This window comes from Triturus cristatus, chromosome 6 (assembly GCF_964204655.1).
Source record: "Triturus cristatus chromosome 6, aTriCri1.1, whole genome shotgun sequence".
NCBI lineage: Eukaryota > Metazoa > Chordata > Amphibia > Caudata > Salamandridae > Triturus > Triturus cristatus.
This window is the reverse complement of record NC_140589.1, coordinates 870,127,746-870,147,774: the sequence shown is the minus strand read 5'-3', so window position 1 is coordinate 870,147,774 and position 20,029 is coordinate 870,127,746. Positions and strand designations below refer to the sequence as shown.

At 44.6% G+C, this 20,029-nt stretch overlaps 1 protein-coding gene across 1 annotated transcript in view; it reads right to left on the bottom strand.

Moving 5' to 3' along the window:
- Positions 1 to 20,029, bottom strand: part of KIF26B (kinesin family member 26B) — a 699,050-nt gene that overhangs the window by 34,630 nt on the left and 644,391 nt on the right. The window contains exons 11-12 of the mRNA XM_085611462.1: positions 11,319 to 11,481; positions 4,686 to 8,079 (exon numbers count right to left, since the gene is read on the bottom strand). Of these exons, the coding sequence (XP_085467588.1) occupies positions 4,686 to 8,079; positions 11,319 to 11,481 (3,557 nt within the window). The remainder of the gene's footprint in view (positions 1 to 4,685; positions 8,080 to 11,318; positions 11,482 to 20,029) is intronic.

Here is a 20,029-nt window from a genome sequence, read left to right as displayed (position 1 = left end):
AGGCAAAACCTGGAGGAGGTGTAACTGCCCAGAGGGAGCCAAAAGTCTCCAGTTGTGCATGGGTCTACTAGAAAAGGAACTCTGAGGAGTGTGATCTATTTGCGCAGCGAAGCATGGGCACAGTCTCTTTTTACACATGGTTCCAGGTGGCAACTACAACATGAACTGTGACTGAGCGGATGGTGCTACTGCATCAAAGAATCTGTGTCCAAGCAGACGGTGCTGCTGCATCGCAGAATCAGTGCCTTAACGGACTGTGTCACTGCGTCAAAGAAGTGTGCCCAAGAAGACTGTGCCACGGCATTGAGAAACTGTATGAGAGTCAGATTCTGCCACACCAGAGACTGCACCGGAGGCAGACCCCGCTCTGTGACCTCGGATCCCCTGCCATCTAATCCTGTATCTCACCTGAGTTTCACAGACAGAGGGCTGTGTCATCACTGGAACCCCACACTCTTGAAAGGACTATAGGTGTGGCCTGCACTACTGCCTGCTGTAGCATCTGCCTGACACAGGAAGAAACTCCAGTTGGAGCCTCTTCTCCCGGAAGAGGGAGCAAGAAGGATGCATGCTGTAGGTCAGTGGTTCTTAAGCCACGGACAGTGGACCCTTGGGGTCTGCGATCCCTATTCGGGTAGTCCGCTGCTGTTCATAAGATTAAATAATATTAGCAAATTAAGTAAATATATATATATATATATATATATATATATATATATATATATATATATATATATATATATTACCTATTGGTGGTCGCCAGTAGGTAGTTCTAGTTAGAACCTAGTTTCCATAGGAAAAGCGTTTTTTGTTTTGCCAATAACTTTGGCGCCGTTTAACGATTTTTCAGGAAATTTTCAATATAAATATATATATTCCACACGAAAACCATGCCATTTCATTGCACGATAAAAAGTCCAACCATCCGGAAAGTAAGTCAAACAGACTTTAATTCCAAACAAGCAGTAAAACAGTGCAGCATTACGCGTTTCAACCCGCCTGGGGTCTTAATCATATGCAGCAAGAGCGGATATCAGCTGTTCTCATTTTAAATACTCTGTGATAGTAAACAGTGAGGAGAGACACAAAATCGTGAGTGCCACGTTTTCAGATGTAACAACACCTTCGATTTATAATTTGTTATTCAAAGTTCTGTATCTCGGTACCTATTCCCATAATTCATTGCTTCGTGCAAATGTTCTTTAGAAAATGATCGAGTTTGTAAGATACTGATCCAAGTAACAATAATGTCCAGACTACAACGTCCATCATGCTTCACAAATGTCTTCTTTTGATACACTATTGTGTCCTCCTCAAATACAGATAAATATGAAAATCAAGTTTGCCATCACTTTTATTGGCTCAAAGGAATCATTCCATGTAGTGCGCTGTGGCAAACACCGTCATTCATATGTTTAGAACACTGATTCCCGTTGATGCAGTTTGTTAGGTTCATTGTTTACCTCCCAGGCTGCTTGTTTGTTGTTCCATATAGTCTTTCCGATGTGCAGGAGGAACCAACTCCCACAAACCCTAGCTGCCACGCAATTTTCCAGAAATCATGGGCCAGCAGACCTCCCTTAGAGCCGGTGGCTGAGCCTCCCGTTTAAGTGGTGGCGAAAACCATGCTATTTCTTCTCATGAGAACAGCTGATATCCGCTCTTGCTGCATATGATTAAGACCCCAGGCGGGTTGAAACGCGTAATGCTGCACTGTTTTCCTGCTTGTTTGGAATTAAACTCTGTTTGACTTACTTTCCGGATGGTTGTGCTTTTTATCATGCTATGAAATGGCATGGTTTTCGTTTAGAATATTAGACAGCCCGGACCCGCCAGGATGGGCGCTCCCCTCGTCACAGTTCGTTTGGATTTAGTATATGGAGATGCCCTCCGGCTGCACACATGATGGACTATAAAGTATGTCCTGCGGCACCACCACTGAAATGGGAGGCTCCGCCACCGGCTCTAAGGGAGTCCTGCTGGCCCATGATTTCTGGAAAATTGCGAGGCAGCTAGGGTTTGTGGGAGTTGGTTTCTCCTGCACATCGGAAAGACTATATAGAACAACAAACAAGCAGCCTGGCAGGTAAACAATGAACCTAACAAACTGCATCAACGGGAATCAGTGTTCTAAACATATGAATGAAGGTGTTTGCCACCGCGCACTACATGGAATGATTCCTTTGAGGCAATAAAAGTGGTGGCAAACTTGATTTTCATATTTATCTGTATTTGAGAAGGACACAATAGTGTATCAAAAGAAGACATTTGTGAAGCATGATGGACGTTGGAGTCCGGACATTACTGTTACTTGGATCGGTATCTTACAAACTCGATCATTTTCTAAAGAACATTTGCACGAAGCAATGAATTATAAGAGTACTTTGTGGGAATAGGTACCGAGATCCTGAACTTTGAATAACAAATTATAAATCGAAGCTGTTGTTACATCTGAAAACGTGGCACTCACGATTTTGTGTCTCTCCTCACTGTTTACTATCACAGAGTATTTAAAATGAGAACAGCTGATATCCGCTCTTGCTGCATATGATTAAGACCCCAGGCGGGTTGAAATGCGTAATGCTGCATTGTTTTCCTGCTTGTTTGGAATTAAACTCTGTTTGACTTACTTCCCGGTTTTCGTGTGGAAAATTAGGCGGTGAAATCGGCAGAAAGCCTTAACCCGCGAGGATGGGCGCTCTCCTCGTCACAGTTCATTTGAATAAATATATATATCCAAGAAAGACGTGACTCAAACAGATAGATTCACCAAAGAACAAAAATATATTTCCACTACAAAGTTTCAGCTTCTGCCTTCCTCAGGTAGTACAAGATGGTTTGCTCAGTGGCTGCACTGATGACACAGCTTCATTTTCTTTTACATCTCGTGTGAGATTGTCTGAGGTCAACGGCAATGCACTGGCAAAAGTTATGGCTGCATACATCTCCATGCCAGGCACATTTCAATGGTTTTTAGGCTTTGGAGTTTTATCTAGGAATCCTTTAAACTGAATGGAATACTTTATCAGAATTTTAGTTAAAAAACAAAATATCTTGCAATTCGAATAAACAACCATAACTGCCATCAACCAAGTATTTTATATTTTCTTTCTTTACTTGCATTTATGATCCGCATGGGACCTCCGCATGGTGGCCCACAGAACTCAGACCAACACCCACACTGACAGACCACGCACGCAGCCTCGGCATCATCCTCGACAGCCAACTGACCATGAAATGCCAAGTTAACACAATTGCCTCCTCCTGCTTCCACACACACTGCACATGCACCACAGAATCCTCCGATGGATCCCAATCAACACCAGAAAGAGCGTCACTCAGGCCCTCATCAACAGCCGCCTCAACTATGGCAACGCCCTCTACACCTCCATCCAGCTCCTCAGAAGACTCCAGATGCTGCAGCCAGACTCATCCTGGACCTCCCCAAACGAACCCACATAGCCCCCCCACCGAGAAACCTCCACTGGCTCCCCATCTGGAAAAGATTCCAGTTCACGATCCTCATGCACACCTACTAAGGCCTTCATGACTTAGAACCTGCCTACCTCAACCATCTACTGAACTTCCACCAACCCACTAGACACCTACGGTCCTCTTTACTCGCCCTCGCACACACTCCCCGCATCCATCGCACCCGCAGTGGCAGCCGCTCCTTCTCCTACATCGCAGCCAAGACCTGGAATGACCTCCCCTCCAGCTTCTGACGACCTCCTTGATGGCAGAATTCAGAAAGAGACTCAAACATGGCTCTTCGAGGGAAACACAAGGCCTAGATACCCCTAGGTGTGACAGAGTTACACTTTACAAATGCTTACTGATTGATTGATGATCTAAGATTTTCTGTTGAAACCCCATCTTCAACATTATGTCAACCTCAACTGTGATTTGTTTGCCCTCAAGTTCACCGACTCTTGTTTCCCAATTCCTAGCAGCCTTACTGGTGTGGCTTCTGCGAGGAAAACTTTATATCAACTCATTTTTAAAAATGCACATAAAAACATCTGTATCAACTTTTAAATCAACAGGTATGGTTTAGTTGTTGCCATAAATGTAAAGAAGAGTGGGGGGTATGTGGTTGGTCTCTCTCTACTTCACCTTTGTTCAAGTTTCAGTTACATGTTTTGTCTAAATCATCGAGAAATATTAGAAATCTTCAATATCAAGCTTTAGTAGTACAGAATATCTCTGCAGGAGACTTGTGATTCTTACTTGGGACCCTCCATAACTTGCAGTGCACAACAGACCCCCCCCCATGTATGTATATATTATGAATATGTATAATGTGAACCTCACAGAAGAAGAGCACTGTGCATGGTCGTAAGCAAAGATACAGTCTACAAGTGATTGGATGGCTAGCGGTGTTCTGAAAGGGGAAGTAGACTGCTGGTCTGCTTTGCCTTTATTTACTCCCATAACTATATGTTTTAAAAAAATAGCAATAATTATATCAATTAGTAATTTGCTTTTGCTAAACTGCTTCATACCACATCTCTGCCATTCATATCTGGATTAAATAACAGGACCTACTTTTAAGGGTACTCATAGAGTCCACACTATGTACTACTGCAACAGTGTATGATTGGGAATTTTAAAATAGGCTGATACTGGCTGTATATAACCAGTATGACAGAATAATTACAGCAATAGATTGTGCAGTAGCATACCTGTATTGGACCGCTTCTTTGGGGTTTTGAGACTTCGGCACCTGCTACTGAGGGAACTGCTGTTTTCACTCATTGAGTCTTGTGCCGAAGAAGCACTCCCTGTTGCTTCACTGTCTCTCATCATGCTCTCATAGCCACTGCTTCCTCCACTGTGGTAGAAGAGAGCTGTTTTCCCCATGGCAGGTGGAAGTTCTCCACTCAAAACGCTGCTGTTGTCACTTCCATGTCCACTGCTACATCGGTGAGGTTTCCGGGGAGGGGTAATTTTGCTGTACGGTGAAGGCAGAGTATGAACAATTGGCTTCTCATCTCCGTGAATGGTGGCACGATCCTCTTTATCACCATTTCCTCGTACATGCAAACCCCGGGCAGATGTATTTCCTTGAAGTAATTCTGAAATACGTCCATTGACTGCTCGAAGGGGGAGTTTAGAAGCAATCCCAGAGCCCTTGTTTCTACTGAGGGACTGTGTTGAATAGGACATATTCTTTCCATTGGGAGGCAAGCTTGAGCTTCTTCCTACAGACTGCGGCAGTGATTTGGTAGAAAAGCTGAGCGTTTTGGTGGTGGATGCCGAAAGACTACGAGCTTTAGGGCTCGCTAGAAGGAGCTTGCTCACTGCTGATATCTTTGATGGGCTGCCCTTCGGTGTAGTCCCCGCAGACTGGGAAAGGCCAGAGTGGGTTGGTGAGGACATTGCACTGCGGTTCAGGCTCCTCCCGGCTCTTGGCATGGTGCTATCTTTGTTAGGGCTCATTCTGGAAGTCACAGAAGACAGGCTTTCTGCTCTCTCCAAGGACAAACATTCATAGTGACTCCCTGTCGACCTTCCCAGCGAATTTGTTCTGCTTGCTAGTTGCTCGAGTTTGGCACTGAATAACTTGCTGCTGCTATTGCTTCTGGTGTCTATGCTTAAACCCTTCAGCTTACAGTTCAGTTCATCCGGAAAACTGGCTAGAGAAGACAAAGGATGGTGCGAAGGGCTTCCACCAAAAGCACTGTGTTGAGGGCTAGCCCTGTTTCTTTGATCCAAACTGGACTTTCTCACAGGAGGCAGAGGTGGAGTTCCTTTTGGCCGTGCAAGAACGCAGTGCTTAGGTGAAGCAAATTTCCTGTCGAGGGAAGCTCTTGATGTCTGAGAATCAGCAAAATGGTATGCACCAGTGTTCTCACAGTTGAGAGGGCTATCATCCAGTTCTTCCTGTTCTGTGACTCTCTGCATCGCCCGTGGAAGGCTGCCGGTTCTGAAACAATCACTCGAATGGCTGGAGCTTCGACTGACAGAATCTGGTGAGACCATTTCACACCCATCAATGATCCTTTTCAGGTTATCTGAGATGGGAGAGAGAGATCCCTCACCACTGCTGCTGCTAAACCTATCAGGCAGGCTCTTGCTGTCCATTTCAGCTTTGGGTAGACCACATGCCACATCAGCCCTTGGCCCATCGTTATAGTTACGGCTATCTTTTTTCGCATCATCATTCCTTTTTAACCAAGGATCATCAAATTTAATTTCCTTATGACAGTTTGGCTCTACGTTTGTCACTTTCCTTTGCATGTTGATCGCCAATGAATTCTCATTATTCTCGTTTGCATTATAAGGTCTCACAGCGATACAGGGGAAAACAGTTATATTGGTTTTCATAGGAAGAAAGCCTTCACAGCTAGCAAGGCCTGATGTGTTAGAGATGGTGACTGTGGTTTTGCCAAGGGCTGATATCTTGCAGCCCTTGTTGGGCGCAGGCTCACTTAAAGTATCTTCATCAGTTTCTGACAGAATGAATAGTTCATCAGTTACTGGTTTCTGCTTGTCGTTTGTGCGCATCGCATTTACATGCTGCAGGTTGCTAGTAAATTCAGATATTCCCGGATCTGCCATTGCTTCACCGTGGCCGTAACAGGTTTGTGCAATGAAACTGTGACATGACTGTTCTCCATCACTTCCAGTGCTCATTTCACTGAGCCAGGAACTTATAGATGACCGCCTACTTCCAGTATCCTGGCCTTTGTCATCTTGGCCTGAATTTGGCAGTGGCAAAAATTGTGTGATGCTGACCTCAGAGACAGGAGTGGCAGTGGAATAGCACTCGAGATCTTCACTGATACTGCTGATGATGCTCACTGGCCTAGATCCAGATGCCAGGGCTTGAACAGAGCAGTCACTGTTAAAGCTGATAATGCTGGTGGGGCGCCCGTTCTCAAGAACACCACTAATGGTCAATTCTTCAACCAACGTAAACACCAATTCGTCTTCTCCGTTGAGTTCTAGGGGCTGCTGCACAGTAACCATCGTCGTGCTTAAAACCTCTTTCTTGGAGTTGGAGAAAATACTTGGCTTCTGTTCACTGAAACTGTCTGAGAAGTCTTCGCTGGTGGACGAGAGGGACCTTCTCATAATTTGAGGGCTCATGCCTACTGGAGGGGTACGAATTTCTGGTTGAAAGAGTGGGTCCCCTGACATTATGCCCAGATCCTTATTCGAAGATGGTGGTGGAGGTGGGGGATTTGGCAAGACCCCTTTCTGGGTATAGACCTTACATCTCTGGGAAGGTGAGCTTGGTGGCTTGTAGTCTGAAGTCTTGGAGAGGCTAGCGATTCCTAGCCTTGGTGATCCCATTGGTCTTGGCTTTCCTTCTACAAAGCCACAGGTGTTCAAACTTTCCCTGCTGCCCTGCAGACTTGTACTGTGGACCAGCTTGGGGGAGCCTTGTTGAGCACTGCAGCTGCCTGTCACACTTCGGGGAGAGGGAGGGGTGGACATGTTACTCAATGATCCTGATGGGATAGGAGACTGATTCCTCTGCATTTTGTTACCATTTGCATTAATATGGTCTCTGGTGTCCACATCAGCATGCTGACACTCCAGAATGCTTTCAGTCTTACTCGACTCTGATATGTGCCTTGGTTCCGACACTTGGCTTGACAAGGAACACTTGGCAGTCTGATCTGTAATAAATTGAGCAGGCAGTTCTTCGAAGGGAAATTTACTGACTTCCTCGCTACCGTCAATGCAGTCCAACCTCTCCTGCAACTCGGCAAAAGTGTTACACTTCAGGCAGTCCTTTTCAGGCTTGTTGGCTGCAGGCTCACTCAACTCCTCCATCTTAACATCATTTTTTGTTTTCTGAAGCATAGGGACGATGGGGACAAACTCTGGGGGACCTTCATTATCCGTGAGCTCTTTGTCAGACAACGCTGTACCATTGGGACCAACGTAAATCACTGTGTCACAGGATTGTTCACTGCTCGAAGAGTAATCTGGATCACTCGATAGGTTCAGAAGTGGGAAGTCGGGATCCACCACATTTCTTGAATGGAATGGCCTCAGCTGTGTCGGCCGTCGCATCCTTCCTTCCTCGCATGAGCTTTCCCCGCCAGAAGAGCTGGATGTATACTGTGGACGAATGCAAAAAAGATGTTTCTAAAACTCTTCAAATAAACAGTAACTGCAGATTAAGCAAGACACTGTCTGATGTATTAAACATCACATACCTTGGAGACATATCAAACAGGCATTTAGAAAAAAATTAAGCAGATTAAAAAAACACAGATTAATGAATCAGACAACAGATAAAATGCATAAAACGTCAACTCTTAGCGTATAAAACAGAAAACATCAATTATAAATAATATACTTTTCAAACCAAAAGATAAACACTTCAACTCTATGTTAAGATACTCTCCCAAATTCAAAATTATATTAAATTCAGATGTTAAGGAACAATGAGATCTTAATGTCCCCTCCTTCAAAAAATGTACTGGCAAAAACTATAAAAGATTACTTCACATATGACATGACAGATACCACCACCAATTACATCCCTGCTGCACCTCAATACGTATTGCACAATCAGTGAAATATCAAGAGTGGAACCTCCCTGTTTCCGCTGAACTGAGGGGTGCAGCCAGAGGCGTAACACAGCCCACTACAGGCCTTGTGGTGCTTGGGGCCCCCCAACCCTACAGGGGACCGTCTATTCAACTGAAGCTCAATGAATATCTGTAAGATAAAGGAAACAGAGGGGCTCCTCATCACATTCTTCCGGGTGGCCCCATCACTTTGTGTTACGCCCCTGCATGCAGCGAGGGTTCGTTGTAGGTTCATAAGCGTAACTTCACACAAAGAGTGTGATTGATCTTACAGCTCCGCGAAGTGAAGCAGCAGGAGGACAGAGCCACTATTTGACCTCTGACGTCTCCATGGTATCAACCATAGAGCAACCATACGCGGACTGTGTCCTATGCAGCTTACATTGTAAAGCATAAGAGGAAATGAAGACTCACCCTTCTGCAGCTGAAAGAGAATAGCAAGGCATAGAAAACTGGAGATCGATTGCATGCGGACAGTTTGACATGTCCCCACCTTCAAACATTTACCCCTTTTCAGTGTTGCCAACAATTATGTAATTATTGATGCCATTTGTAATCACAGATTTAGCAAGGCGGTCCTTGAAGCTAATCAAAAACTCCAACAAGACATTCGCAAAATAAGAATGCCGATCTGACAGGGCAGTCAGGAGGAGTGCCATGATTGGATGACTTAAATAGCCTATCTTCATGACCGAATCAACAACCTCAGGGATAAAAGGAGGGCGCCAAGGACTCACCTACAATTTAAGATCCAATATTGGATGTAAAATGCAATGCATGATGTAATCAGCTAAGCATTAGAAACGTTAGGGTTGCTTTTTTTCTATAAAGACATTGTCATCTCAGAGCTTGTATATAGGCAGGTATAGAGTTTTTATTAAAGAAGTAAAGGTACGTGGTCCTTCGTCAGGGGTGGTGAGCTTTATATAAATGCAAACCTTTTCCCTCTATTATTCCTCCACTGTCCTTCTCAAGCCAAATAAAAGACTAACATGTCCACAGCTCAAATTAATTTCATATTTCACTATACTAATTCACCACTAGTCCTTCATGGGTACCGGAGTAGTGTGCTACTCGCCGAAAACGCGCTTCAACGCCTCTTCAGGGGTAGTAAGCACTATTAAATGCAATTATAATACAATACAAAGTGCTATAGGGGACAGCACAGACTGGAATGGGCAGTAAGCACAGGACCAGGAAGAAGATGCTGCTTCTAGCCTTGTCGCTTTGCAGCCGAGAATACTAGTAAGAGGTGGAAAATGTTCACATGGCGGCCTGACTCTCAGCTAGGCCCAGATTACATTTTCGTTATGCTGGCATAAACTTTCATGATTTCTGGCATTTCACCTTACACTGTTTGTATGAATTTCCCTAAATTTACACCAATATGTCACATCACAAAAGTTTCTGTCTGTTCGGGAGAAAATCCTATCGCAGGAGCACGGGATCAAGGAGAAGGAACATTATGTGAGCGACTGCTGTTTGCGTCGTGCACGATTTAGTGCTACTTTTTAGTGCAAAATGCCTCCTTGCATGAACGCATTTTGCGCTAAAAATAGTGCAATAAGTAGGGCTAAACGCTGGTTTTGCTATTCATGTAATTTTGCATAATTTTCTAGAAACTTTGCATATTTACGCAGAGAAATTAAGCAAATTTCACACACCCCTTCTCACAGCCAGCATGCAACACACGGCTCGGGAAACAATTACACAGAAACTCCTGAGGCTGGATTTGGCAAGTTTTTGCGACAATTTGTATGCTCTAGGGGCACTTGGGTATTACAAAATTAGCCACCGATGTTTGTCTGGGTCCCTTCTGTGCTACTGATCGCCCGAGTATATAATTTGTAGCTGCAGGCTATCAAGAATTTGTGCTAACCCCTTCATCAGATGCCATTAATCGTGCAACAGTTCACAAAAATGAAACAACAAACATTTGGGATTTCAGCCTGCAGTTGTCTACTACTGTATTGGAAAAATGTATTCTGGGTGGATGCAGAACTCCAAGAAAGGTACCCTTGCAATCTCTGCCTCGTTAAAGAAGCCTTGTACTGGCAGGCATGAGGAGAATTGAAAGTGTTCTTTACCCTGTACTGACGGACTACCATATAACACAACATAACACATATAACAGCACAAAAAATATAACAAAACATAGCATAAAGTGGATTTGTAAAGTGCACATTCACCCAGAAGTGTATCTTGCCACTGAAAGACAGATGTTTATTGGTACCCAACTCTATGGTACTCATTTTATCGACCTCAGAAGGATGAAAGGCTGAGTAGACCCGTGGCATTTGAAACTGTGACCATGAGGTCAAACACAGGCCCTTACAGTATACGCATCAGTCACCTAAGCCACTGGACCCAGCTGTCATATATGCCTTTGCATCAATAGGCAACCCTCTAGTTACACCTTTATGATTTCCTACTGGCTGAGAGGGTCATATGGAGGGATTCTGGAAAACTAAACAGCTAATAAAAATACAATGACCACAAAGTTTACCTTTAGTTATTGGAATAGAGCTGTGTTGCCTACCAGCTGTGCGGAGGGAGGAACAGGTGATTTTCTAGTTTTCGCTCCTTTCAAATCGGAAAGATCTTACCCCACTTATGAAGTCAGCACTGCCAAACCTTACACACTTCATACAAATACAGATCATACATTTTGTCAACTATGTCTTGTACATACCAAAAGATCTTCAAAATACCCCTCACTCTTTGCAATCCCATGGTCTATCTTTCTTCAGTGCCCTGTGCTACCTTTGTTTTCTTTTTCTTCATCCTCAGGACCCTGGACGCAATCTGGATGGTGGACAGCGTCTCCGCATAGCTGCCCGCGGCTGCTGAGATGTGTGCGATCATGGTGGTGCGGCAATTCATATTCCCCAGGGACTCCCGGAGCAACATGGTGAGCTTGCTGTCCCTGCAAAACAAAATGAATTAGCGCTGCATTAGGGAGCCATGTTTCACTTGGACTGTCATGACGTGACTTCAGGTCTCGCAGGGCCTGCGTTCTTTAATGGAATACTAATGGCCGCCATGCTGTGGGTCCGCATGGTGTTGTGTCTGTAGATAAGCGAGCTAAAAGATGGGGCAGCTGCAGAAAAAACTTATTTCCAATTCACCACCGCTGCTGCTCCTTTTAGAAAATTATCTTCCAGCTGAAACGCCAGGCTGAGCCCAGCATCTGAAGAGCGCTGGCTCTGGCGTGCGTAATGCTAACCATCTATGACAAGTACCATGGAGCAAGAGACATTTTAGGCGGTGTGCATTGGCTTAATAGCACCTAATATGACACTCTTGGCCACCAGTCTATCTAATGGACCTGTAATGCACTTTTAGATCTAATTGCGCATGCCATATTTGCTCATTTGTGATTGGCCTCGTGTTAGGCATCTCATAACAGTAGTAGTCAGAGTCAACCATACTAGAGTCAGAACATCAGTCCTATGTCTCTACAGATGCTACAACAGTGGGTCTCCAACCTTTTGAGCAAGAAGAGCTACTTAAGTTCAACAAAACTCATCACAAGCGACTAATATTATTGGTGTTGTAATAGTAACCACATAAGACAAGATTACATTAAAGGCCACCTTATGCAAGACTACCAGCCGCCATCACCTCGGTGCAATGGGAAGGGTTGCCAGAAGAAATGTATAAAAGGCTGTCAATTTGGAATGCTCCTGCGTCAGTAATACATGCCAGTAACATCTACGGTGCCCCGGCACAAAAGTATGAATCTTAGTAATAAGTCTCCCCACATGATTTATCACTCAGAAATCTGCTTTAAATATATTGTCGAGTTTTGTCATACATATATTAATTCAACCACACAAAAGGTTCCAGTTTAATAGGTTTGGATGCACACAGGAGAGCTACTTACAGGGGGAAACAGCCACTACAACGCGGCCGTTTCCACGCGTAACAGTAACCACGCATGCATTACAACGCATGCGTGGTTACCACGAAAAGCCTTTAGCACGCATACCTTTACTACGAGATACGCATGTGTGCTAAAGGTAACATTAAAAAAGGGGGTTTGGGGGGTCTCCCCCCCCCAATAAAAACCTGATTCCATCGATGTGGAGGCAATCGGCGTCGTACCGTCGTTAGAGGAAACGGAAAGACACTTCCGCTTCCTCTTCACGACGTGCGACGCAGATCGGAAGAGCTTCTAGAGAAGAGAGGACGTAGCGAGGTAAGGGGGAATTTAGTTTAAGTAATTAATTAGGGGGACGTGTAGCGAAGGGGTAAATTTAAGGGTTTGTGGGTGGGGGAATCGGAAAGGGAAACATTTTTAAAGTTGAGGGGAGGGGAAATTATTAGAAGAAAAAGGGGAGGGGGTCGCACAAGGGTATTATTAAAAAAAAAAGAACATTTACCACAAAAATGCCTTTACCGATGTGCGTGGTAAATGCATTTTCGTGGTAAATGTTATTCGTGTTAACGGCATTCGCGTTGTAACGCATGCGTTGCAACGGAATGCGTTGTAATGACATACAACCCTTACAGGTAGCTGGAGAGCTACCAGTAGCACTCAAACTATTTGTTGGAGAAGCCTCTATCCTACAGCCTCAAAGAGATATGACGTAAGCATGGGACTCCATAGCTTAAGAGATGGGAAAGGTCAGTGAAAAGGCACTTACGGCAATGGTTAATTCTAGTAGTCGTAGCTACTGGCCGAGGCAGAATGCTGAGAACATTTCCAGACAATAATGTGGATTATTATAAACTGGAGAAACACATTTAACCGCCGTTCAGATAAAGTGGGCCAAAGCAGTGAGACCCTGGTAACCTCAAAACAAGCAAGCGCCCTTCAGATGGTCCTAACACAGCTCTATGGGAGTTGGTCATACTGACAATTCAGCTCCCAACATGCCGAGTCCTGTGGCCTGCCAGATATGGACATCAGTCAGGAGTCGACAATGGTAGAATGTGAACCCCCTGGCAGTGCCCTAAAGGGAATTATTACACTGGAAGTTTAGGAGCTCCATCGAAAACAATTGATTGGTGGTGGGCAATAAGGCTGATAAATATGTGTCTTATTGTTTCTTAATGGTTTATTGAGACAATTCCGCTCAGGGCCGGCTTTAGGGCAGTGCGGCTTCACTGGGCGCTGACCTGTGGAGGGGCTCTGAACTCTGGGGGGGGAGGGCTGTGTTTAGCAATAACTTATGATTGGAGAGATGAAGAGCATTTTAGCCCGTGGTAGCGAGAGAATCTGAGGAGGCAGTCATGGGGTGTGGGGGCGCCATAAATGATTGTCGCACCAGGTGCCACCGGGGCTGAAGCCGGCGCTGATTCCACTGTCAGTGGGTGACATGTTCTAATTGCTTTATAGTCCCCTGCCTTGGTGTAGCCAGGTCACTAAGGGCTCTCTCCTCGCCATTATTGGCCCTCACCTCCTCCTTGGATCTACAGGTAGGGTAGAGAGCCTTTGATGCCAATTACACACTCGGCCCACGATAATGCTGCATACAGGCATTTACATCACTTTTTGCGCTTCCTCCTGTAGAGTACAAAAAGGCACGTCATATAAACCTCCCTTCTGGTGAAGAGGATGCAACAGTACCCCTTATGCAGCTGTTTAGCGGTTTCAAAATCTAACTTGACAGCCAGTGTGCATACATCCACAGAAGCCCTTGTGGATTTATGGGCGCAGAGTAATTACATATGGCGACGAAGTCAAACAATGATATCAGAGAGCTGTACGCTGCAATTACCAGCTCTTGAATTATATTAACTGGATAATGTTGATCTGCCATGGATATATATCAGCCATTAAAGTCATTTGGGGGCTCTAAATCAGGCATTCATTAATTATGTTTATCAACATCTTTCCAGCAATTTTGAGTCTTAAGGCTACACTTAAAGTTGTTCTGCGTTATCTGAAAGGCTGTCCCATTTTTCATGGCACCTCTGATGCATTTATTTGCCTGGCACCATTAATTAGCCACAGCGAGTAACGGGCACAGCTCTTATCTCTATCACCGCGGCATGAATAGCCCGTGACAGATTAATGGCGGCCGAGGAGGAGACGGGCATGGGGGAACGTTCTCAGAGACTGCGGGGCTGGAGGGCTGCACAGGGCTGAGGAATGAATGAGCAAGGACTTTCTCGCTGGTGCTGCTCTGGCCAATCGAAAATGTGCAGCACTCGGTGATGCCAGCCAGCCGAGTAGCTCCTGGGACGAACTTCACACCAAAAACACACTTGCACGCAGAGGAACGTGTACGCATACACGTATGTACAAACATGCCTTCCTAGTGAAAATATATGTGGTCCAATAGCGCACCTTTAGAGCAATTGTACTAATGAACACACAGTCACACATTTGTTACTGCTGTGCAAAGGTAAAGTTCCATATTGTTACCACAGTACAGCGAAACTGACACGAGTCCTGCCTCAGTGCTACATTGACATTACAAATATAAACAATTCTGTTAACTGTCACAAGGCCTCTTCAGTGAAGTTCTGTGTATGTATGTATATATATATATGTATGTGTATATATATATATATTCACTTAAAAAACCATAGGTTTCACACATGTTATAGTTAGGTGGATATTTCACTCGTAAAAAACCAATGAAATTCCCCCGTTATAGTTACTTCAGATAACTATAACTTGCGCGCCCGCAATCCTCTGCTCATGACGTCACATATTACATCACTCATGACATGGTCAGTGGCATCACTCTTGACATCACTGATGACATCATCCTTGTGATAGAGTGGCGGTCGCGCGAGTTATAGTTATCTGAAGTAACTATAACGGGGGAATTTCATTGGTTTTTTACGAGTGAAATATCCACCTAACTATAACGTGTGTGAAACCTATGGTTTTTTCAGTGAATTTGTATGGTTTTTTAAATGCTAAGTTATGTATGTATTATTATTTTTTTATATATATTTATTTTTCAATAAACTACGTATTAAAAATGTTTTTAATTTTTTTAAATGGTTTTTCACCGTGCGCGCACGGTGCGCGCACCCTCATGATTTTTTTATACATTTTTTAAAATGTTTTCTTCTGCCTTCGGGACCCCCTGACAAAGGCTAGGGGGTCAGGAACTCTCTACCCTGCCCCCTTTTCACGTTCGCCACCTTCCTTTTCCACTCTCGCACTGAAAACAAACAAAATGGCGGCCGACACTTCCTGATTTCGACCGATTCGAACGTTGACTGACATGTAACAACCAATCAGAATTACCCTCGCGCACGTTAGGGTGCGCGCACGGTGCGCTCACGGTGCGCGGCTATAGATATGTATGTGCTTTTTACTGCAATTTTCTCTTGAACTACTGAACAGATTGACTCCATATATGCAAAAGGCACATCCCTGACCTGAGGACTACCTCTCTGCCAAATTTCAAGTAATTCTGTTCAGCCGTTCGGGCTGTACCTTCGACTAAAGGTCCTATGGGTAAATGCATGGGGAAAACGTGTTTTGGGACCCCCTTTTTTTCTCGGCCCCCGCTTGACGAATCCCCCCGAGACTTTCAGGGTAGGAGCTGAGCGGAGCGCCCCATTAGTTTTGAAAATTTTGCGAAGATTCGTCAACCGGCGCCAGAGTTATTCAAAATAGAATTTTGAGATTTCCTATGGAAACACGGTCCTAACTATAACTATCTACTGGCGACCGCCAGTAGATAATGTGTATGTATGTGTATATATATATATATATTTTATTTATTTATATTTTTTGGGGGGGGGGCACTGACAATGACAACAATGTAAAATACACTTTGTGGGAGAATGGATTGGATTGGGTTGCCCAGCACAATGTTGTTGAAAACGTATTGTATTCTATTGTCAGACTTACATTATATTGAGAATAGAATTCTACAGGTCGGTTTATGTGGCTCCCCTAAGGAATTTGTGGGAAATGTGTGGCAAATCATACGTTTTAAAGCACTGTAGGCCACTTACATTGGTGAGAGCGAGAAAGAATATGAACACTGGTGAATAATGGGGTTACTAAAGATCTCACTTAAGTAGTATTTGGTAAAAAGAAAAACATGTGATGCACTTTGGGACAGGAACATTGGTCAAAACCAGCATAGATAATAAATACAATTTTACAATGATTCAGAAGGAATTCTCCCCCCAAGATGCTTGTGAAAATGTTTAGTGAAATAGTGCTTTTTTTAACACATTAACAATTCTGCCAGTGCTAGATATTAACCAGTTTACTCTAGAAATGCATCATGGTGACGGGGAAAGGGAGTAGGGTTGTAAAGTCTACTATTAAACGGCTGATAGACTGCATAGCTGAAGCGCGGTGAAACAAATCCTTTATGGCGCTATCATTATGCTAGTATGTTACCAAATCTTAATGGGATAGGACCAACACACCTTAGCAATGCTGCATATATTTCATGAACAAAACCATCATTTCTAATATGGCCTGTCATTCTTTTAATGCAGAGTAGGAAGGGCTCCACGGTCCGCTATCAGCGGCGGCTCCTCTGCTTCGGCGCTGGAGCATCGCCCCACTGCTTTTGAGCAGTGTTAAAAAAAGGAAAAATAAAATGATAATAAAACAATGTTATCATTTTATTTTTCCATGTTGAAGCCAGTTTTGGGGCGGGGCTTGGCTGTCGTCACAGCCAGCAGGGGGAGGAGTGGTTGGCGCACTTAAGTGCGCATGAAAGTTTGGCCATCTGTCTTGGGCCGGCCAAACAGTCATGTGGAATTAGCATCTTCTCCACCCGGCTGCATTGCACAGCCTGGGTGGAGAACATGCATCGGCTCCCACTTACTGTACGAGCGCCTAGTATCAATGTTTTTTTGTGCCTGCCATGCCCCTTGTTCTGGAAAGACATAGCTGTCCTGTTATGTCACTTCATGTGATGTCATTCTGATCAAGCGGCGTGAGTTGTAATTTCCACTACCCCTGGCTTTTTTGTGAATTGACTTTCATAAGTAACCTCTTGCGAGAGGCGGCTCCTCCCCAAAGGCGGAGGAGCGTTGCCCCACTGCTCTGTGAGCAGGTGAAACAAGGAAAAATAAAATGATACAGTCTCTCTTGGGTCGGCCAAACAGTCATGTGCACTTGGCATGTTCTCCACCCGGCTGTATTGCACAGCCTGGGTGGAGAACATGCATAGGCTCCCACTTCCTGTTCGAGCACCGAATCAGGCCGCTCAGACCAATCATGATGCTGCTGTCATGCTGGTGACAGCAGCGTCGTGATTGGCTATGGGGAGCCTGTGTGCTTCCTGCTCCCAGGAGGAGAGACAGTGGCCATGCAGAGTTGTTTTTTTTCACATCCCGGCTCGCCACCCCGTACCGTACCAGCCACCATTGTCCGCTGTGCTTTTAATGAAGAGTACCAGCACCTCCACCTGTCAGGATGGTTGCTATATTTTTTGTGTGACAGTATAGTGGTGTACAAAAAGAACAGTTGTACATTTATTGGGCAGTACCAATATTAGTCATTACAGCTACGATTCTCTGTGCTGGAAAGTTGGGCTGTTGTACGTTAGTGTACGATACCAACACTTCTTTGCCTAGCGCTATACCTTTAATGGGGTAGGGCCAACACTTCTCAGTAAGGCTAATATAATTTTCATGGACACGGTCTCCACCGGCTCACACACTATCCATGGACAGTACCAATACCTTGCAGTGGAGTGGCCATTCTTTTATACGACAATTCCAACACTTTCCATCAGGCCTGTTATATATTTAAAAGGCTGTGCCAGCACTTATCAGCAGGGATGCCGTAATGTTATTGGACCATACCAATAGCCAAGTCTGGTAGCTCAGTAGACTATTTTATCCGGTGCAGGCATCTGTGTTTGGCCGCATGGTGACAGCTTTGAATTCAGGCATTCAGCATTACTTCCTCCAAGTCTAGGAAACAGTTCCACTGTGCAAAATGAACTTGAGAATGAGACATTTGCATAGCCTTAGCGCTTTGCATATAAATCCAATATTCAAGTAAAGCGTGCGGTGTTTGTTAGGTGAAACAGGTGACATTGATGTTGGTGCGGATGGCTGTTAAAGGATCGTGCTGATATGCAGGGACACTAGTTCTGTTTGTACTGAAGTCCGTATCCACTTGCCTATGTTGTTCCAATGTCAATGACTACTAGCCTTCAACGTCCGTGTCTAATTGTCAACATCTCAATGTTACTGTTCCCCGGTTTTGCAATAAATATTTTTGTGTCATTGTCCACGTGCCCCTTTATTCCAATTCCTTCTTGTGCCAGTGCCTGAATGGCAGTGCCCCGATGCCACTGTCCCGGTCACAGTGTCCGCAAATGTTGCAGCGTCTATTTACCCATGTATTTGTGATTGTGTCAGAATTTACATATCAGTGTAACATTGGCAGGGTCACTGTGCTGTGCCCTGTGTTCATGTCACAATGTCCACAGTCTCAGTGCCCCGTTATAAAATCAGCGACCCCATGTAAATGTTTCCATATCAGTACTGCCTTGTCAGTGCCTTCATGTCCATGTCACCCATCAGAACCTTAGTGTCTATATCCCATTCTCAATGTCAGTATCCCAATGTCATGTCCCAGCGTGTTATGCCCTTGCCACTCTTTCTTTGTCAGTGTAGCATTCTCAAAGTCCCATTGTCAAGATCCCCTTGTCAGTCTCCCGACATCAGCATTCCTGTATCGATTTTCCCAGGTCAGTGTTCCCTTGCTAGTGTTCCCATGTCGGAGTCTCGAGGTCATTACATCACTGTTACGCGTATCAGTCCCTAAGTCAGTATTCCTTTATCAGTACAGTCATTTATTTGCCTGCGCTCCATTGCCCCTCTTCTCATAGTGATCCCAATGTTAATGTGGCTCTGTCAGTGTGATTTTGGCGACATCACCCTGTGAGTGTCCCTTTGGACAGTAGCAGCTGGTGTCAGAGGAGAGTGGCGAGGCGGCCGGGGGAGGGAGGGGGGGGATTTGGGAGAGGGGACGATGAGAACAAAAACAAAAGGTCTCGCCTTTGGGACCTTATAAATGTTTAGCCACGCAACAGTTTATGTTGTTGCACCAAGGATATTGTGCTGGATAACTAAACACTTATAAGGTCCCAAAGGCGAGACCTATTGGCTATGCCAAGGCTTGTTTTAAAAGGTTGATCACTTAAGATCAGGTGACAGCTGTGCTGTGAAGCTAAACCTAATAAAATCTTACTGCTCATTGATACCACATACAGTTCTGAATGGTCATTGAAATAGTAATTTCTGAGCAAAATGGATTAGATTGGTACAAACAGCATAAAATGTAGGTGCACACATGACGTCATGCCAGGTGAGCACTGTAAGGGAAGGGAAATCCTTTAAAGAGTCAGTTTCTCTCTGGATTTCCCTTCTCTTTTTGAAACTCAGGAGCAGCAACATTGTGCTAGTGTCACCAGGGCTTTAAGTTGACGCTTTTCAATATTATATACAAGTCATAGTTGCTGCTTATTTATCTTATGCAACTAACAACCACTGACAAAGCCAACAGTCCTGAC